The sequence below is a fragment of the Acanthaster planci genome, linkage group LG01, assembly GCF_054643075.1.
Source record: "Acanthaster planci isolate LZ-2023a linkage group LG01, COTS_SCS, whole genome shotgun sequence".
Classification (NCBI taxonomy): Eukaryota; Metazoa; Echinodermata; class Asteroidea; order Valvatida; family Acanthasteridae; genus Acanthaster; species Acanthaster planci.
In genome coordinates this window covers 19,212,800-19,235,191 of record NC_141777.1, presented here as the reverse complement: position 1 = coordinate 19,235,191, position 22,392 = coordinate 19,212,800, and the positions used below count along the sequence as shown (strand labels likewise).

General features: G+C 40.9%; 1 protein-coding gene across 7 annotated transcripts in view; it reads right to left on the bottom strand.

Annotated features, from left to right (window-relative positions):
• Nucleotides 1-22,392, bottom strand: part of LOC110988366 (uncharacterized) — a 66,107-nt gene that overhangs the window by 43,225 nt on the left and 490 nt on the right. For 5 of the 7 annotated variants that reach the window (XM_087133605.1, XM_087133601.1, XM_087133622.1 and 2 more), the window contains exons 2-3: nt 13,193-13,423; nt 11,039-11,130 (exon numbers count right to left, since the gene is read on the bottom strand). In XM_087133605.1, the coding sequence (XP_086989731.1) occupies nt 11,039-11,130; nt 13,193-13,321 (221 nt within the window). In that variant the 5' untranslated portion in view covers nt 13,322-13,423. The remainder of the gene's footprint in view (nt 1-11,038; nt 11,131-13,192; nt 13,424-22,392) is intronic. The other 2 variants (XM_087133611.1, XM_087133617.1) reach the window with 1 other exon arrangement.

Genomic DNA, 22,392 nt, shown 5'->3' with positions numbered 1-22,392 from the left:
TGTCCAAGGAGTGGGTTCAAAATACATGTACTGTTGTTGGTGACTGCACAGTGATAGCTTTATTTTGCTGTGGTTTTTCACTTCACTGATCAGTGCCTTCCCCCTCAGGAAAAGCCTGAAAAGGAGGACGTGGTGTTTTTTATTTGAGATGGACAAAGCAGGCTGTGTTGGTCCAGTGGGTCCTCTTGTTGCCTTTGATGGGGAATCCTTCAGCGATGTGCCATTATTCCCCAGGTTTCCAAAAAGCCATTCTGTACAGGTGCAATTGGCACTGACAGAATGAAGACCCAATTTTCAACATTTCGTACCGGTATTTCTGGTAAGAATAAACAGCCACAAATGGAACAATCCAAAACATAAAAAAATTCCTTTCTTTTCCAGTGCCTGCTCAGTGTAGTACTCACTTGGCAAAATGGCAAGTGACTGTAATATTCTCACATGACTCTACAAACCGCTGTCAGACAAAAACTGAATCATGCATCCTCATCATACCGTACGTTGCTGATGACAAGTCAAACACAGGTGTCATGACCATGCTGCACAAACACTTGCTAAGCATGATGTACATGTACAGTGCATGTACTGTATACAAGTACATGTAGTTGATGTCATCACATACACATCCATGTACTTTATGAAGGAACAACTGTTAAACATGGACGACTGTACATGTCCATACATACATTGTATGCCACAGCATACAACAGGTGTTGGATTTTGGAACAATATGCACATGTACATGCAGTAAGTTTGATAGGATGAGTGTTGAATAACACAAGAGAAAGTGTCCAGCCTTGGACAGGGACGCAATGTCACAATGTACTCCTGTGTCATAGACAGCACATGATAAACGTGCACATGTAGTGGGCTGTATGCAATAACCAACATACCGGTATGCATGTGTAACTAGCAATACACATGTACATGTAAGCAGGTACTGTGCAGCACCTGTACATGCATGTACATGGGCACCAGCATGGTATACATGCACATGTACATGTACCCTGTACATGTATGTATATATGAGGTTCAAAATTACCCATGTTTTATTGCTACCACAGGATCTTTGATAATACAGTGTACTCGACATGTACTGTAGGCGGCACCTACATGTACATTTATGTTAATTTGGTTTCACCTCCACTTCCCCCCTCCCAACCATTCTCCTTCCTCGCTCATTATAATCGCAGACCAGAGATTGAGTCATCAAACCTGTATTCTCTGTATTAAAAACCTCCCTTGATTTGTGACGGGTTGCAAACAATCACTTTGATCGATGAATGCTCTTGACACACAGGATAAGGATTGACAGAGCCGAAGGACAAAAGAAAGAAATCTGAAATGTATCTCCATGTTTGGCTTGTACACAATCTAGTTCTAACAGAACTTTGCTTTTGGCGAACTTATCTTTGACGAGCCTCGTTTGCAGATAATTTCAAAATATTAGAGGTCAATTTAAAAATAGCAGACATGTTCAAACCAAAATGCTTATCTTGATAACATCTGCAATACAGTTATCATGCTTTTGGCTGCTTTGGGCACTATCACCAACTTAGAGAAAAAATGGCATTATTTAGTGGTAAACTCATCTCATTCCACATTTGCAATCATATCCAACAAGGACACAATTTGTGTACATGAACACTGCAATGTCTGGACAAATACACACATTGCACAGATGGGAACTTTTTGACAGACCCATGTTCAACCTACACGTTCTTGTACGGTACCGTAACTAATGTGATGTGACACAGATATTACTGAGACATAATCTAAGATGTACCAATTTGACAATGCATGTACGTGTACTGGTTGACTACGATGCTGTGTGTGACAATACATGTCACACTTCATCATTATGTAGTGTACATGTATGCTGTTAGTTTCAGAGTGCATGGCATAATGTGATACTGTGATTTACATGTACATGTATGTATGTACTGTACCCTGCAGTACCCAGTTCAATGTTTCCATGGTGATACACTGTACACTGAATGGTGCAGGCAGTGCTACCGTAGCTTTCAGTGATTCATAGGCCTGTACATGTACCAGTACCAGCAATGTGTGAACTGTTACACGCATACACTGTTCATGTACATGTACGTAAAGAAACAATGAATGTGTGGTTACCAAGCAATGTTGCAAGGATTTTGCTGGTACCACTAACACAACCTTGCTGTGGCGAAGCCAGTGCTCACAATAATCACCTTCAATTCAATCCATTACTGTTGCCAGATCTCTGTCCATTTTTAAGCATGACTTAAAAGGCTAGGTTTTCAAACAAATCACAGTTGAGACGGAAAAAGATAATTCTGAGTACTTGATACTGGTACCGTACTGTATGTGAAACTTATGTACAAAGTACTGTTACTTGTGTTCTTTGTATAGGAAGCATGAATAAAGATGAGGTGTTAATTGATTGCAAAGTGGCTACGGTTTAAAGAATCACTACTTTTTAACTGAATCATGCAAATGGAACACTTGAACCACATCAAAGTTTCTTGGCAAACAGCAACCCCCTGATAGTGCATTGGCCTTCTTCTCAGGTCACTCAGCTCCAGAGAGGTCCTTGGGGATCTTAGGAGATCAAGGGGACAGCCATGCCTGATAGCTGGACAGGCGTTTTTTCCTTGCCCAAGGGCAGACCACCCAGTACAGTAGTAGTGAGGATCAGAAGGGCAGTGCACACTCCATACACCAGATGTCCTGGCATTCAATTACAGGGAGAGTAGGCTACTCAGGAATTCATAAACCACTAAAAATGCCAGCAACCTTTTCCTCATTCAAAGCACTGTAACAGTGCCAGCTTTTGTTCAATACCACTTGTCATACCACAGAGCAAAGCACCTTGGTTTCTATGAATGACAACTGATGTCAAGAAAAGGTAAAAAAGGGAATAACGAGGTCATCCCACAACTGATTCATATGGTCGGCTCTGTATGAAATTGCACTGAAGTGCGTCACTGAAGTCATTTTGCAAGCTGCAGGCTGATCCAAGGCTGATAGCTGCTAACGACCACCCCCCACCATCTACTGAAACAAACAGCACCTACAGGTGCAGTAAAAATCTCCCAACTGTGGCACTGCAAGGGAGAAATCAGTTGCCCAAAACACAGAAATCTCATAAAAAGGAAGGTTTTATTGACATCTACATGTGCAATACTAATCCTCCCAATACGGGCGATTCACAACAGTGCGCCACCAAGAGTTTGCAACACATTGGCCAATCACAATGCGTGAAATTTGTCAACCCTTTCTAAATGTGCATTGGGTCGACAAATTTTGCGCACTGTGATTGGCCAACACATTGTAAACTCTAGGTGGCGCACTATAGTGAAATGGCCGAATTGATGCTGTTGTGAATTCATACAAATGGAGGTGCTCATGAGCACTAGTCTCTACACATTAATGGGCCTTTCAAAACTGTACAAATGAGTACAGCTACTACATGTATGTGCAAGCTGCTGTTTTCCCATTCCTTCAATGAAATGTGTCAAGGGGAACCAGTCCCAACCACTTCCATCATTCCCCCTAAAAATCTGAATTTATGGCATGGTAATAGGGGAGACAGTGACTTCCCATTCCAACAGCCAATGCCAATCTGCAGTTTTTTCTTCTATATTTTGACATCTCCACTTCTTTTTATCCGTACACGTACCGCTGGTACCGGCATAATGTACCATACAACGGCAACATCTTTCATTTTGAATTGAAATTGAAATGTAATACTATTTCCCTTTTGTTGGTTAAGTGATGTTCCACCACAAAATTTAAGTATGAGCACGTACTTGGTGACGCTGAAGCACTTTGAAATTCACAGTGCTAATGCATGTGTCATCCTCGTTTTTTTTTTACTAAGATTAAAAGAAATCTTCAGAAGCCGATTTTCCCATCCCACATTCAATAATAACGGCTTTATAATACATGTACATAGTAAACACAGGCCTACTGCAGGGTATTATGTACATGTACCATAACCATTCCCCCTGTACGAGCAGCTTAAGATCTACTGTGTCACAAATGGAACCTCTTAGAAATTTATATACAATGTTCATGTACATGCACAGGTACAGGCAGTTAGTACCAGCACCATTACATATATTTATAGGCCTACATGTACCTGTATAAATTGGTACATGTATGTCCATGTAAGTGGCAACTTGAAATGCACCAGTGCATTTCAAGTTGTGTTTCACATTAAATAACACCAATAATCAATAACAGCTGCGTAGCTAATGCACCAGTATTTACTCAGCATTTGAATTTTATCATTGATCATCTGACACAAAGCTCTACCACGTCTTGCGCAGTGGGCCAACGGAAAGCTGGGGGCCATCCACAACTTTGGCACACCTCTCGACCCAGTTGGTATCATCCCTTCTCTCCACATGACCAAACCACCTCAGCCTACTATGCCTCTTCACCACGATGCCCATGATGATGGGAATGAGGCTTTTACTTTTATAGTTTTTGCAGTTCATTCCTGTTACTGGTACCGGTATATGCGCTGTGCCACTACGGTATTGTTCATGTGTGTATCCGCTCCCTGCCTTTAATACTGCAAGGCTGACATTGTGAATTCAATAACCGGATTCAGCAAACGCAAATTAACACTTGAGGAATGCTTATCCTTTAAAAAATGTCAGAATGAGAGCCGAGTGGCAAGGGCATTAGCAAACGATTCAAAGCCACTTCATATCATACACATATACTGGTACAACACACTGTACATGTACATGTAGGGTATACAATCCATCCAAAGATTAATGTTGCGCCATCTCGCCATTCCTGCAAGACTGACCAACCTGGGAATGTGAGGTCACACATAGTGAGTGCATTCTCTCTACCAGGGCGTGGGTCAATTAGAGGTGTGGAGACTGAGCTGCTTGTGACATGTCATAACAATTACCCAATATGGTCAGGCTTTGGCCAGCGCCTAACGAGCCAAGATAATTCATGCCAGCACTTGTCAATGAATCCACTGACAGAATGAGCAGAGATAAAAACAAAATATGACAACAAACAGTGCGCAGTTGGGCAGCTTGTTTTCTCTAGTCTGTGGAATCAATCCATGGACTGCTGTAAATGTAATTACTAAACGTAACATTTCTGATCTTAGGCTGATAGAATTACACGACATCATTTTAATTATATATGTATGTAACGCTAGCTGTTTTTAAGTGCATAAACTTAAAAATCGTTTGAAGACATGCTGCACACGGGCCTTTATACATGTATATGTATGATGTGTGTGTGATTTTTTGTGTCGGTTTTATTAAATAAAGTAATGCTACATGTATATGTACAATGTACCAGTAATTTAAGAAAGAAGCTTACATGTAATTTTATTCAATCATTTTGCAGACTGCGGGTTAAAATTGGCCATTTAAAACAGGCAAAAACAACTGTAGAGGTTTCCAAATCTTGGCACAACTTTTCAAAGGAAGTTGCTTTGCGGCACGACATTAATTAATGTTGCACAATATCGGTACATGAGCTGGCCTTGATCAAAATCAATTCTGTTTTCAGACGCGTCATTGATTTTGCCATAAAAATCAAACCATAAGCACACGGTGCACTCATTTTTTATGGTAGCGGTATTACAGGGGTAATTTCCAACAGTCTTAACTGGCTAGTGAAAATGAGCATAATTTATACCACGGGTGAGCACAAAGGAAGTGTGAATGGCTAAAGCCAGACACTGAGTTGCTTGAAGAGCAAACAATTTCAGGCGGAGGGGCAGATGCATGTGGACGGCAGATGGTGTGTGTCCTAGCACGGGTTCCCTGCAGCGAGCAGCAATTAGACTCCCTGGCGATGTGCAAGCAGTTACTTCGTTTATCCTATGAACTTGATCGTTTCTTGCGAACAGATGCCATGTTGCAAATTACATGACCAAGTGTCCATGAACAAAGAAAATTATCACAAGATATACTGGAGCCAAATGTTGTACAGTGAATTGTAATTTACATGTAGAAGTGCAGGGGCGGATCCAGGATTTTCAAAAGGGGGGTCCAACGAAGGACTTACATACATATTTTGTTACATACAATGTGCATTTCAAGGTTTTTTTAGCCCTTTTCCCATACCTTAAATATTTTTTCGAGAGTATTTGTGTGGTTTAAACAGAAATTACGAATTAACTTCCTGTATAGATCAATTATGATCTAAAATACGTCGTCTTATCCCTAAAGTTGATAATAAAAATAGGATTAGAATGGTAAAATTGAATGGTCTGAACAAATTTTGCAACTGTCGAAAAACAGCCTTAGTTGTCGTATCGTACCCTTAATGTTACCAGCCAAAATATTTTCACTGCTCAGAATCTATACTTAAATTTAGACAAATGTAACCCAGATAGAGTTAGTGTGACAGTTCCCGAATTCTAGGTAACTTTTCATACGAACTGCAGTATACATGCCCTTGCACGTTTGGATTTTCTTTGATCAAGAGATATTTTTTCATAATACAAAAAATTGAAATCAAGGGCATCAACAGACTGCCTGAAGTTGGTAGTGGGTTGTGCCATTATGGAAATGTGCCCGAGAACTGACTCACAAAATCAAGGGGCTCAATAATCTCAGTGTCCTTATGAAAAGGCGTAGCGCAAAGCTCCTATCAGCATGGGTCCAGGGCCCGCTTAAAGGCCTCAGAAAATTTTGGATTCTAAATACTCTATGGTGCAATCTTAGGCAATTTTGATCACATTTACCAGTTGTTTCAAACAAATGCCCAGCAAAGATTGATTTAATTTTCAATTACGAATCTTATTTAAAGCTCAATGCGCGCTGTCTGTGTGCAAGAGATGCACAGCCGTAAGGGTCGGAAAAACATGACCTGCCATACAGATAGCGCTAGTTACAGAACTGGCACAGTTTTGCAGAACCAGGCAAACCTCAGTACCGACCACTGAAAAAAGCTCGCCAGCATTCATCTTTCAACTAAAATGAGTATCATATGTACTGGTACATGTACATATGTGGCAGGATAATTTCTGGATATTTCTGAATGACAACTTCTCTGGAGCCTCCTACATGTACATCCTCTATAGATTCTAGTTACGCATGTTGGGGACGGCAACCATACCAACAGACGGCTGGCTGAGAGCGATTCGATTGTTGAAGTCGGATAGATAAGATGGGCACCGCTGCAGCATTTTGATGATCTGGTTGTGGAAATTATTTGCCGTGAAAAACCTTATGATATTTGGACAATAGCAAGTCTTTTTGGCAAATTGCAAGGGTAATAACCGACACTGAAATAGTAATTTCCTGCTGTCCAGTTAGGGCCTACTTTCTGGAACATATCAGGAAAATAGATTTCCCAAAGGGGGGGTCCAGACCCCCTCTATATCCGTCTACGTAGTGAAATGTAGTGGTAGACAAACTTGTACATGTATAGTACATGTACCATACACGGATACACATACATGTACATTGTACAATAAATGTTGTTACATGTGTATGCACAGCTAATACAGACATATACAATGCAATTTACAACAGATTTTGCTAAATCTGTTTTGAATCAACAGTTTCATTCTGGTATTGTTAAATGTTTGTGTGCCGGAGGTCTCATCAGTTACATACACTGTGTACTGTACAATGCTTACACTGTATGTGTCTCCCCTGAGGGCTTACAGTGTATGTTTGCAGTAAAAATGCACAGTATAGGCCCACCGGTACCTGTACATGTATGTACATGTACTGTACAAGGCTGCAGCCGCACTGTGTAAACTGCACATTCCAAGCTTCTTGTCCTGTGTATCCTCGGTATTCTCTGGACTTTCTTCTTTCCTCAGATTTTCAATTTAACCAGATTTCACACCAGTACGTGTACACTCCAGGGGATTTGATTAGCAGTATGTGACTCTTTATTGAATTTTTTTCCCCTTTTAATTGTTTGGCCTACAAGGAGCACTCAGATGCCTGTCTGCTGGTGAACTGACGCTCTCTGCTCGACCCAAACTCCCGGTAGGATCTGGGTCACCTGCCATGGATTAACAAACCACCAATGCCTTAATTGGACAGCCCTGCCTACCCTTAAGTCATAATAATCACTTGAATGAAAATATCAAGCTTGGGAATGATTAAACACGACCACACGACTCCTACTCGTGGTTGGATGCCTCACCCTTCACCAGCAAGAATGTAAAAAAAAACCAAGTTACAAAAATGTGGTTAGCTTTCAATTGCTGCAGGTACAGGAAGGGTGAAGTCTCTTCCACAAGTTTATTCATTTGTTTTGAGATTTAGCAATGATGTCTTGGTGCACGCCTATTAATGGTCCATACATACGTACGTACATGTACACATACATACAGTGCACATGTGGTCTATGAACATGTACCTGTCATGTAGATTGGGATAAACATTACAGATGGGCATCTACAGTACTAGGTACATGTAGGTTCTGTACACAACGAAACTCCTGTACACTGAGCATTAAACATCAGTCACTGAATGCATCATTTAGAGTCGGCTGTGTTACATGTACATACATGTAAGTAGTACATGCATGTACATGTGCAAAGCAGGAGCAAAATCTTTGCTGATCAGTGTGTTTAACACTTCAGTTCACACTTCATGTAAACCAGTGCACTTCTTATGAATAATGACAGAGTTACAGCATACAGGTGTACAACAAGCAAACTTACTGACCTGTGAAAAAAAAGACGCTGTACTTGATGTGCCTGTAATATCTCACAAATGTACAGGTAATACGGTTCCCAGGAGCCTGTCTCCGGGGAACCCCCTTTGGGCCAGAGGGGTGAGAGCGTTCATGATACCAGCGGAGTTGCTTATGCTGCGCGTGTGGCTTTGGCCCATTTCCAACAACGGCTGCACCCCAACCAATCAGACGGTGCACACGTCACTCTGGCTGGTTGTTTTGGCGCATTCGCCACACTTCTCCTCTTTCGCCGAGCGCGTACAATTATATATATAAAAAAAAAAAAAAAAAAAAAAAAAACACCCTCCGCACTAGAGGTGGATCCCACCTTGTTTTATTTGCATGCACTGGCAGGAAATGCCGGGCCAGTCCTAGGGGCGGCAGCAGGGCTCCTGGCCGCTCATCGTTGGCTGCTCAAACAGCACGCATACAGGCACCGGCAGGGCTCCCTTCAAGAGTAGCATTTGGGCATTCAAGATGACAGGGAGGGGTGCTCGGTCCCTCTGATAGGCCTGGGTGAGCAGGTCCTGAGACCCGCGATCCCTTCAGGGTTAAACCTCCTGGCCGCTGACCATTGGCTGCACAAGTCATGTCCTGTTCTGGGCATAAAAGCCCCAGTCGCGGGGTGGCCTCTCCCCCCGCGGGCCCCCCGTACCTTGGGGGGTCGGGATGGGGGCAAACATTCTGGCGACTTGCTGCACACACAGTCTCTCGGTTACTGGCCACCAGTTAAAGGTCCGGCGTCTCTTGCCCATTATCTATGTGTTAGAGTTTCGGCATCTCTTGCCCGTTACACATGCATTACAAGATCTGGCGTTTCTTGCCCGTTACTTTGCGTCATTAAACTCAGCGTCTCTTGCTCGTGACGCTATGGAGAAGTTCTCCATTATTGTGGTGCTACGTTGTTAGCACTGTGTACTTTGATAATAGCTACATGTATTATGGTTGCCTTTACTTGTGTATCATTCAAGGTGTTTCTGGGGCCCCATAGCAATTCCTGTAAATCCAGAACATTTGTATTTGTTGTTTCAAGTTGCGGCTGGAATAAACGCTCGGCGAAGAAGGCTGAAGCATACCCAAAATCTGTGTTCCTGTGTCCTCTCAACTTCTCTGGGCCAATACAGATACATTGTACAGTACGATATGCTTCTGTGTAGAGCCAAAACAACCAGAAAGCAGAAACCACTGGTACACATTCTAGTAAGTGCTACTGGGTTGAATGTGTCACATCTATAGAACTCCACTACATACATTGTACCTACATGTACATGCACACTGTAAAAGTACATGTACATGTACACATACATGCAGTTTGTAAACAAGATACGGGCCAGCTGGCTGGAGTCATTATGTAACCGCATGTACAATTGTAGGTACAATGTACATACATGTACATCATACATGTAACATGTTAGTGCACTACATGTGCACCTACCTACATGTGCCACTTGTATGGTACCGGTTATGTAGACAGGTACCGGTACATGTACATGTACCTGAACTTGCATTAAATACTAAGTCGTAATGTATGCCAGGCACAACATACATGTACATTATGCACCAAAAAGACTACCCGGAACAAGTTAATTTAAATACAGTGTAGCTAACTTTTTGGTTAATGAATCCATTCAACAGCAGCTTCAGGTTTCAATTGATAGAATGGCTGCTTCCAGAAATTGAAGCTACCAGTTAAGGTACACGTAAAGTCAACTTTCCATGAATTAACCAGAAAGGACTAATGGAACTACCGAACACATACTGGTAATGTACCGGTAGCAATCCTCAAGAAACATTCCATTGAGGTTCATTTTAATACAGCAAGTTACAATTATTCACTCACCGTCTGAAGTCATGCTTTTGGAAACGAGTTTAGCCAATAGCAATTTTCTGACAAGTTCGGACTTCATTCATTTATTTATTTATTTCAGTCTCTTAGCTTCAGAATTTTTGCATGCACGTACCTACGTTAAAGTATCTTATCAAAACTGAAAGATTCATTGTCAAAAAGTAGCACAACTGATTACGTAAACAATAGAGTAAAAACTCCAATTTACACATATACATGCATACATATGTACAATGGTTAGTTCTGGATCTGTAATCTTCAGCATGTGGTATGAGTCAACTATAATCTTCAACATGTGCTAGGACTCAACTATAATTTAATAATATACACTGTACAATGTAAAATTCAATGGACGTGTCATAAACTTGTACCAGTATGTGCTGATTTAGCGACTGTGGTATAAATCACAGTGCTTCACATTCAGGTCCCCAGTTTCAGTTGATGTACCGGTATTTCAAATGATTACAAATGACATCAAGGGGGAAAGTTCTGTTCAAAGGAATCAACATCCGAGTGACTTACCCTGCTGGATAGACCACCAGGCCTGTGGTTGGGTTACAGGCAAAGGTTCTGTTGTCTCGAACTGTCAAGCCAAGCACTCGCTCCAGGGTTACCTGAAATAACAAGTGTCCTATCTACAGTAAGTCCAGTCATCACGATACAATGTACGGAGTATGCAGAAGTCACTGTACAGTACATGTACATCATGTATGACACCTGTATGTGCAAAGCAAACTGGCGTACTTGCTTCACCAACAAATATGTGCATACACTAATGTACATGTAAGTGTCAGGGTTTCCCCACATACTTTGAAGCAACCCACCTTATCAAAGAAAACTAACACATGTGCATAACAGAAATTGAATTTTGAGGAGCAATTCTTGTTCAGATTATTCTGCCTGGCAAAGAAGGCCACAGAATGACTCGAGTACTCGAATGGATCGAGTACCAAACGTACAGTTTACCATACCATGAGAAACAAGGTTGTTTGATTTAAATCAAACGATTTTAATCATTGATTTAAATCATGATTTAAATCGCTTTAAAAGAATTTTAAAAATCAATAAAATAAATCACGTTTTAAAAAGAAACCTTAAATTCTTTGGGTCTTTGAGAGGAAGAACTAGTTGAATTCAATATACTGATGCCTTTAAAACATTTGAACGCAACCAGAATTATTCGATATTTACAAGTACATGTATACATGTACATGCATGTGTACCTGTACACTACCCTCCATTTTGTATGACTGCATGCGTGTATTGTACATGTATGGAATTCAATAGCCATTCCATTTACATGCCCTGTTAGCACACTAGGCAATGTGCATTTGCGGGGCAGTTTGATATTTTCAAAAAGTTTTGGGCCCCTCATGCTTATCAGTCTGTCAATACCATATGGGAAACCCTGCTTAACAGCACAGGTACCCGTACACATGTACAGTATGTAAAACACTGAATAACTCTGCATGTTTAATATTCAGTATAATCTGATGTGAGCGTGACATTGGTTTTTGGATACATGTTTCTTGTGAAATGTTCAACTATGCTTCATGTAAATAAACATACATGTATTTCCATTCAAAACACATATATCTTCAGAAAAGGAAGAACTGCTTGCTAATAGAAGCAGCTCAGGTTGCCATGTTTATTGTAAATATATCACACGCACTGCTGCATAACCACAGCTCAACGATGGAGGGGTATGGTTTTTTGATTAAAAATGACCTGGTTCTGGAGTGGCCAGGTGAACTGTAACACCATAATTAACGCTGTGAACAGGTTGAATCCACACTTTCTTCTGCTAAAGTACCCATTGGAAAAGAGCCTTGTGAAAGGTAAAGTTTTGTACTGAATGTAGGCAGTCTCCCTGATGGAAAAGACTTTCACTAGATATCTACACAACTCTATTCTTGTTTAAATGTTTATCAACATTAAGCTCCCTGTCTCAAGGAACAACTACCAACCCAGCATCTTGTTCAGAGGCCACCTCTGACATGATCCGCCTATATCATAGATCTGCTGGATGCACATTAGATAACAATGTTTATTTACATACATTTATGTACAAACACTGCAAACCAGTTTGAAAGGGTCTCAAGAGTTTATCCATGGCTGATAACATATATGTACATGTACCGCTGTTAACACACATTAAATTACTCCAACTGAAGCCAAAGAAGTATTTAACAGCCGCAGGGTATTTAATATTTATAGTTTTGGGGCTTTTGTAACACTGTGACAATTACTCTTTTTTTTTACACTAATGGCCAACCATGTACATGTATGTACATTTCGCCAGCCACTGGTGTGAAAAAAACAACAGATGGGCCCCAAGTCTGTGAAAATGACTCAGATGGCACCAGAGCCACTTTTGAGTTTTAGTACTTAAGAGCACACTAAGTTCCTTGTTTTGTATTCACTAAGTGCAAAGAATCCTGATAAAAATGGACATCACATGTACATATACGTGTACACACATAGATGAAAAACACTAAGGTTTGTTACTGGTTTACGCTGTTCAAAAGGCTCCTCACTCTATAAGTGGCTTTGACTTGTGACTCATTTTCAAAGAGGTCACATCCCAATGCACGCACATGTACATTGTACCTACATGCAAATATACGCATACATGTATAGATGCACAGCATTGGTGGTCCAACTGAAGTCACTTACCCGCTCTGAGAGGGGCACTCCCTTGCTCCTCTTCTTGGGCATGGGGGCGCGGACGGGCTTCTTCACTGGCATCGACGTCCTCTCGGCCAGATGGAGAATGTTCGGCCGCTGGCTGACATTGCCACTCATCTTGGCCTCCCTCCGTTAGGGTTTTGAGGGATGGGCGGTGTGTCGGAGTTGCAACAGTCACCTTGGAGAAGTCAGCATCTCAGATACATGTATTTCATCCTGCTGTAGGAAAACCAAAACAAACTGAACAGTACTGAATCGTTTCAAATGTTTACATGTACATGTACATACATGTACATGTAACTCTTACATGTAAGTTCTAAAGGCCCGTTCTCACTACAGGCAAACGCAAAAACAGAGTGATTTGACGTGACAAAACATTTGCTGCTAAGTTTGCCTCATTTGAAATGTGTTGAACTTTTGCAGATTTGCAGAGCAAACATTTGATCTTAATCCCGATGTCAAATTTGCCTTCAAACTTTCAGACCAATTACCAGTATGAATCAGCCTTTTTGTATGAATCAGACGTTTTGCCCAGAAAAAAATCATTTCATCATCCTGCATGTAAATCTTTCAGCCAAACCCCCTGATGTATTTCAAAGGACCATGCAATGAGGTTATCTTCATGGTAAAGAATCTGACTTTTAAACACATTTCTCAATGAGTCATCGAATCCCAAACCCAGAACACTTCAGAGTTTGGTATTTTTACAATAAATGATTAATGGTATCTGTTACAGATGGGACATTTCTTCCTTTATAATTCGCCTGCTGTTTTTGATTTAATTCTTTCTTTAGACATTTGTGGTACTGTAAGTCTAACCTGTTCTGCAGCAGACCCCATGTATTGTGCTTTATACCCAGTATTCTTTTGTCAAGATGTTGCCCAGTGGGCTGACCGGTTATGTAATGGCTCTTTTATTATTAGCTGGGTGCACATGTATTTAAGAAGTGGGTTGTACCATGCTTGGGTGCACTCATCACACCACAGCCACCCGTTCAGCCAGGGGCTCTGTTCTTTTTTTCATTTGATGGGTGTCGCCAACCTTCATCACTCCGGCCAATGTCCAATTGGCCCTACAGCTATACACTGCCTGCAGATACAGCAAGTCACCGCTTTACTCTTCTCCTTCAAGGTGACGGCTTGCCACATGCATTGCATGTAGAGACAGCGAGTCACCGCTGTACTCTCTCTCCTTCAAGTTGATGGCCCAAACCAACCGGTTTTGCGGCTCTTCCTAGATGGCCTAGGACCAGACTGGTTCTGAGGCTCTACCTAGATGGCCTGGGACCAGACCGGTTCCGAGGCTCACCCCAGATGACCTGGATCAGACCAACCCGGTGCACCAGCCAGTGCTTCAGCCAGCCGTGCCTGAGTTGCCCCTCCACAACAGAATACCGATAGTCAACTTGACAGCATGCACCCAATCAAGTCCTCGACAACAACCTATAAGTAATTATTTAATTGTATAAACAAATAGAAACCTAGATTTAAACTGCTTTATTATTTTTAGTATGTAAACTGAATAAATTTCTGTAAATATAGTTGCTGGTTTCCTACTCTATGCTGTCATGTTCGTCTCTGTCGTGCCCTACTTCGTTTTGGTTCTTTTGAATTAGTCGCACGTAACAGAATTGGGGGCTGGTCCGGGAAATGAACTGAAAAAAAATTCAGCGAACTGCCAAGCCATTAAAATTACTTTAATTTCACTTGACAAAGTCTAGAGAACTATTCTTCATAGTTTAACCAGCAACTATTAACATGGCACAGAAATTTTCCATTCAAAACTTTGTTGCCAATTTTGAAGGGAGTCCCTCGGAGGACAAAGTGACTTGTCTGAAAAGATCCGATTTGTTTGAAGTTGCTAAGCACTACAAGATAACGGTAGCTACAAGCATGAAAAAAGCTGATATTCGAGCAGTTATTTTAGAATATTTTGTTGATGAAGGCATGTTGGAAGAGCCAGTGCTTGAAGGAAAACATGAAGTAGATGTTAGTGGTCACTCTGATGAAACGGCTATCAAATTAAAACAGTTGGAGTTGGAAATTCAGATGGAACAAACTAAGAAAATGCACATGGAGCTAGAATTATTCCATCTTAAACAGAAACAACCCACGGAGCAAAAAGACTCCGTTTCTGCAAAGAAATTTGATCCAACCAAATTCATCAAACTAGTGCCTCCTTTTAAGGAGAAAGATGTGGACAAATACTTCGCCCACTTTGAAAAAGTGGCCGATAGGTTAGAGTGGCCAAAAGATATGCGAACACTACTTTTGCAGAGTGTATTAGTTGGTAAGGCACAGGAGGTTTATTCAACCTTTTCTGTCGATGAATGTACCGATTATGATTTGGTCAAGGCCGCCATTTTAAAAGCCTACGAGCTTGTGCCCGAGGCCTATCGTCAGAAGTTTCGTGAAAAACGAAAACAAGAGAACGAAACCTATGTTGAATTTGCTCACGAGAAAAAGGTCTTGTTCGATAAGTGGTGTAGATCGTGCAAAGTTGGCAAAGATTTTGATAAGTTACAACAGCTCATTCTTTTGGAGGAATTCAAAGGTAGTATGCCTTATGCTGTTAAAGCCCACTTAGAAGAGCAAAAGGTTGACGAGTTGGAGAAAGCAGCTGTGCTAGCTGACGATTACGTCCTGACACACAAAACTAACTTCACTCACAGTGAACATATTGATCGGAAGAAAGACCACAAAACCTTTGGTCAATCTAAACCAACCTCCGATAATAGGTCAAAGCTTGTGACAAAATCACAATCGGGTTCCGACGCAAGTTCCAAAGAGTCGACAAACAAAACCACAGTTGACTCGACCAAACCGGTACAATGTAAGTACTGCAAGAAATTCGGGCATACCATATCCAATTGTTATACTTTGGGAAAGAAAAAATTGGCCCAAACTGAAGCCAAACCTGTTGCCTTTACCACTACTACACCTGCTGCCAGCTTGAATGTACACAAGCTGATTAATAAGGGGGCTTCATCTGACTTTAGAGAGGAGTTTCTACCCTTTATTTCAAAGGGGTTTGTGATGCTCGATGAGCGTCATGGTTCGCAAAGATATCCAGTAACAATTTTGCGGGATACAGGGTCCGCCCAGTCTTTGTTACTTAAAGGGGAGGTTCCTTTAGCTGAAGAGACTTCTCTAGGCACAGATGTGTCTATTATGGGTATAAACGGTGAATCATTGGATGTGCCTCTCCATCGTTTGTATTTACAGTCAGACATAGTTTCTGGTCCTGTGACCATTGGTGTTACCCCCAAATTGCCCTCTGGGCTAGATGGTATTACACTACTGCTGGGTAATGAAGTGGCTGGTACTAAAGTAGTTGTAGAACCTTGTATGACTAGTGTGCCATGTTGCGACAACACTGCAACATTAGAACAAGAATTCCCTGGAATCTTTCCTACTTGTGTGACTACCCGATCTATGAGTAGTAAATGTAAGGCACCAACAGATCATACTGTAGACGTTGACATTTCCGAGACTTTCATGTCTAGTCTACCAGAAGAAGTCTCTCAGATTTCTCTTGAAAAGGATTGTTACAATTCTTCAAATGTTGAGAATCACACTGTTCCTCATAACACTAAGGACTCGGCCTTTTTGAGTGAATTAGGTGTATGCTCCGACATTTTCTTAAGTAGAGAACAACTGATATCCGAACAGAGCAAGGACCCTGAATTGTTGACTCTATTTAACCAAGCACATACGGAAACTGAAGCAAGTAGTTTACCTGTTTGTTACTTTATCAAATCCGGTGTGCTCATGCGCAAATGGCGACCGCCAGATGTGCCTGCTGATAATGAGTGGAAAGTCTTGTATCAAGTAGTTGTTCCGACCAGTTATCGTTCACATATTCTGAGTTTGGCACATGAACTTCCTATTTCAGGACACTTGGGTGTCACCAAAACCTGTGATAGAATTTTGCAACATTTTTATTGGCCAGGTATTCGAAACTCAGTTGCTCAATTTTGCCGTACATGTCATACCTGTCAGATGACTGGGAAACCTAATCAAGTTCCTCCTCGTGCACCGTTACAGCCTATACCGGCATTTGAAGAACCATTTAGCAGGGTAATTATCGACTGTGTAGGGCCCTTGCCCAAAACAAGATCAGGTCATGAGTATTTATTAACGATAATGTGTGCTTCAACCAGGTACCCAGAGGCGATTCCATTAAGATCAATCAAGGCTAAACCAGTTGGCGAGGCTCTGAGAGGTTTTTTCACTCGTTTTGGACTACCAAAGGTTATTCAGAGTGATCAGGGAAGTAACTTTACATCCAAATTGTTCCAAGAACAGTTACGCATATTAGGCATCGATCAAGTTACTTCCAGTGCGTATCACCCGCAAAGTCAGGGAGCTTTAGAGCGTTTCCACCAAACTCTGAAGTCCATGATTAGGAGTTACTGTAGCGATAACAACAAAGATTGGAATGAAGGAATTCCCTTGCTGTTATTCGCAGTTCGAGAAGTCGTACAAGAATCACTGGGGTTTAGTCCTTTTGAGCTAGTTTTGGCAGGACTGTAAGAGGACCATTGAAACTGATTAAGGAAAAATGGTTGTCTGAGAAAACCGAGGATAACGTCCTCAACTACATTGTGAAGTTGAAAGACCGTTTGCATGGAGCTTGTGAGTTGGCCCAATCTAATATGAAAGCCTCTCAACAGTCAATGAAAACATGGTATGACAAAAAGTCAAAACAACGTAGCTTCAGCCCTGGGGAAAAGGTTTTAGTTTTATTACCATTACCAGGTCAGCCATTGCAAGCTCGTTATAGTGGACCGTATGTCATTGAACGTAAGATTAATAATGTAGATTACTTAATCTGTACACCTGATAGGCGTAAGCAAAAAAGAGTTGTTCACATTAATATGATCAAACAGTATCATGAGAGAGCTCTTGAGCAGAACAAAAAGGGAAAAACTGCCCCTGTTTGTAATGTAAATGCCGAGATTGTAAATCCTTCGGAAAACGAGGTTGAACAACCCACCGACGTTCCACATGCCGGTTTCAGGTTGAAAAATTCACAAGTGTTGTCAAACTTGAGTGACAAGTTAAGCCATTTGACTTCTGACCAACAATCAGAAATAAGTAATGTAATACAAGAGTATTCGCATTTGTTTCCTGATGTTCCTGGTCAGACTAATGCTGCTTTTCATGATATTGATGTAGGAGATGCCACGCCCATTAAACAGCATCCTTATAGAGTGGGGCCATTTAAGCAGTTACAAATGAACGAGGAGCTTAAATATATGAAAGAGAATAATATTATCGAGGAAAGTGACAGTAATTGGAGTTCACCATGTATTTTGGTTCCTAAATCAGATTCCTCATTTCGATTTTGTACAGATTTCAGAAAGGTGAACTCGGTGTCAAAGTCTGATACCTATCCTCTGCCTCGAGTGGATGATTGCATTGATCGCATCGGCACTGCCAAATTTGTAACTACTTTTGACTTGTTAAAGGGATATTGGCAGGTCCCTCTTACTCCTCATGCCAAACAGATTTCTGCTTTTGTGACCCCTCAAGGTTTATATCAATACAGGGTCCTCCCTTTCGGATTGAAAAATGCCCCTGCCACCTTTCAAAGGATGATGAATAATGTAACTAAAGATTTACCGAACACAGAAGTGTATATTGACGATATTGTTTTATTTAATGATTCTTGGAGCGAGCACATAGAAAATATTCGTGCTCTGTTTAATAGATTAACTGAGGTGAAGTTATCAGTGAACCTTGTGAAAAGCCAATTAGTTAAGGCTAAGGTTACTTTCTTGGGTCACGTTATTGGCCAAGGCGAAATCAAACCTGTCCAGCCTAAAGTTAAGGCGATTCTTAATTTTCCTCGGCCAGCCAACAAGAAAGATTTAATGCGTTTTCTCGGTATGTCTGGCTATTACCGAAAATTTTGTAAAAATTTCTCGGATGTAGTCGCCCCACTGACCAATTTGCTTGGCAAGAAAGACAAGTTTATTTGGACAGAGGAGTGTAATCAGGCATTTCAGCTAGTAAAAGGTATGCTAGCGACCGAACCTGTTCTGAAAGCTCCAGATTTCACCAAGCCTTTTAAGCTATTTGTTGATGCAAGTGACAAAGGAATTGGATCCGTTTTGATACAGGAGGATGATCAAAATATCAATCATCCAGTGTGTTATTTTTCAAGAAAGTTGAACAAACAACAAAAGAACTACTCCACCATCGAGAAAGAATGTCTCGCTCTTATTTTGTCACTGGAGCACTTCAAGGTTTATTTAAATGCTCCGGCCAAAACCACCACGGTGTACACTGACCACAATCCCTTAGTTTTCATCCAGAAGATGAAAAATCAAAACCAGAGACTACTCAGATGGAGTCTTATACTCCAAGAGTTTGACGTTGAAATAGTTCATGTTAAAGGGAAAGATAATATCATTGCCGATATGTTGTCTAGACACATGTAAAGATGTTCAAGTTCAGAATTTGGAAATCGGCTTACAAGCATGTAATATTACATTATAAAACTTAGAGTATTGTCCAAAGAAATGTATTAACTTGAAAGTTTTTTCCAGAGAAAAAACTTTCCTTTAAGGGGGGAAGACTGTTACAGATGGGACATTTCTTCCTTTATAATTCGCCTGCTGTTTTTGATTTAATTCTTTCTTTAGACATTTGTGGTACTGTAAGTCTAACCTGTTCTGCAGCAGACCCCATGTATTGTGCTTTATACCCAGTATTCTTTTGTCAAGATGTTGCCCAGTGGGCTGACCGGTTATGTAATGGCTCTTTTATTATTAGCTGGGTGCACATGTATTTAAGAAGTGGGTTGTACCATGCTTGGGTGCACTCATCACACCACAGCCACCCGTTCAGCCAGGGGCTCTGTTCTTTTTTTCATTTGATGGGTGTCGCCAACCTTCATCACTCCGGCCAATGTCCAATTGGCCCTACAGCTATACACTGCCTGCAGATACAGCAAGTCACCGCTTTACTCTTCTCCTTCAAGGTGACGGCTTGCCACATGCATTGCATGTAGAGACAGCGAGTCACCGCTGTACTCTCTCTCCTTCAAGTTGATGGCCCAAACCAACCGGTTTTGCGGCTCTTCCTAGATGGCCTAGGACCAGACTGGTTCTGAGGCTCTACCTAGATGGCCTGGGACCAGACCGGTTCCGAGGCTCACCCCAGATGACCTGGATCAGACCAACCCGGTGCACCAGCCAGTGCTTCAGCCAGCCGTGCCTGAGTTGCCCCTCCACAACAGAATACCGATAGTCAACTTGACAGCATGCACCCAATCAAGTCCTCGACAACAACCTATAAGTAATTATTTAATTGTATAAACAAATAGAAACCTAGATTTAAACTGCTTTATTATTTTTAGTATGTAAACTGAATAAATTTCTGTAAATATAGTTGCTGGTTTCCTACTCTATGCTGTCATGTTCGTCTCTGTCGTGCCCTACTTCGTTTTGGTTCTTTTGAATTAGTCGCACGTAACAGTATCTACCACATACAAATGAGTCCTAGGCTTTGAGTACAGAGCAAAACACATGTGGGGTGTGGAACTTATAAATCTGACGGTCTGTTAACCATAACACTCCTCAGTCCTCCAACAGGTGAAGGATTGAGGAGGGTTAGGGTTAATAAAAAAGAACATTCATGGCATTAAAGATTAAGAAAAGCTACTTACTTAAGAAGGGTTCAAAAAACTATAGTTGGAATGTGCCTACACGTACATGTAGGCATGTTGGGCCTAGGGAAATGTACCACTACCACCTGTCTGTCTGCACCATTATTAGACTATAGTGTGTACAGGTCTATGTACATGTATTTTAATTTTTTGTTATTATTATTATTATTAAATTCAATTTATATAGCGCTCATTTCATAAAAAATGTTCAGGAGTGCTTAACAATATTTTAAAAAATACCTATTTAAACAACTATTTACAAAGACCCAAAATAATTAAAATAAACACAATTTAACATTGATTTAAAAGTTTAAACCAAACATGGTGGGACTTCCATACGCGGCCAGGACCAACTCTCCCTCTAACGACCCATCGTGAGACCAAGACTCATCCTTGTGCCCCAAAACTGGAAGCACTCTCCAAGAGAACACCCAGATTCTCCCAGACAGGTCCAACAAAATTAAAGACGACAAAATTACAATCAAAATTAACAACGACCCAGAGCCTAGAAATTAACAATATGATTTCTTAAAAAGATATGATTTTAACATTGGTTTAAAAGTAATGACACTGGTAGCACTTCTAATATTACATGGAAGCTTATTCCAGAGATGTGGCGCACAATACTCAAATGCTCGATCTCCGAGGGTAGCCTTAGCCCGACCTGAAGGATAATTGAGGAGGACACCATTACTGGAACTACGAAGATGGTAATGCTTCCGAGGCCTTACGGAGACAAGCTGAGTTAAGTATTGAGGAGCTAAATCATGTAAGACTTTGTATGTCATCAACAAAATTTTAAATTCAATTCTATATAAAACCGGAAGCCAATGTAAATCAATAAGAAGAGGAGTAATTCGACAAAATGTCGGTGTCTTGTAGATGAGTCGTGCACAAGCATTCTGTATCGTCTGGAGCTGATTAATATGAGTACTGGGTAAGCCATAAAACAAACTATTACAGTAATCCAATCTACTTGAGATAAATGCATGAATCAGTGTCTCAGTACATTATGGAGAGACATTTCCGAATGTGCCTAATATTATGCAGATAATAGAATGCGCTACCACAAACCTGAGTAATATGAGTTTTCATAGACATATTAGCATCAAACCAGGTACCTAAATTATGAGCTGTAGCCAAGGATGAAATGACAGATTCCCCAACATGAATACCATCCAAAGTTACCTGGGATATTTGTTGACGAGTGCCAATAATGATAAATTCCGTTTTATTGTCATTCAAAAAGTATGTTGACACAGTCATGGCATTGACACTCATGATAAAAAGAAAACTTGCATGTACATGTAGGTGCCTCCACTATACGGTGACTTACAATTATTTTCCTACCTCCATGGTTAGCCTGACTTTTATATGGTTAGAATTTAGAAAGATCTACAAACATCTCCCCCCTTCCTTTTTTCAAATTAAGACCCGGAACAGAAAGAACATCACTTATTTTCCCCTGCGACAGTTGTTTATTATACAAAGCATGTTAATTAAGCATTCG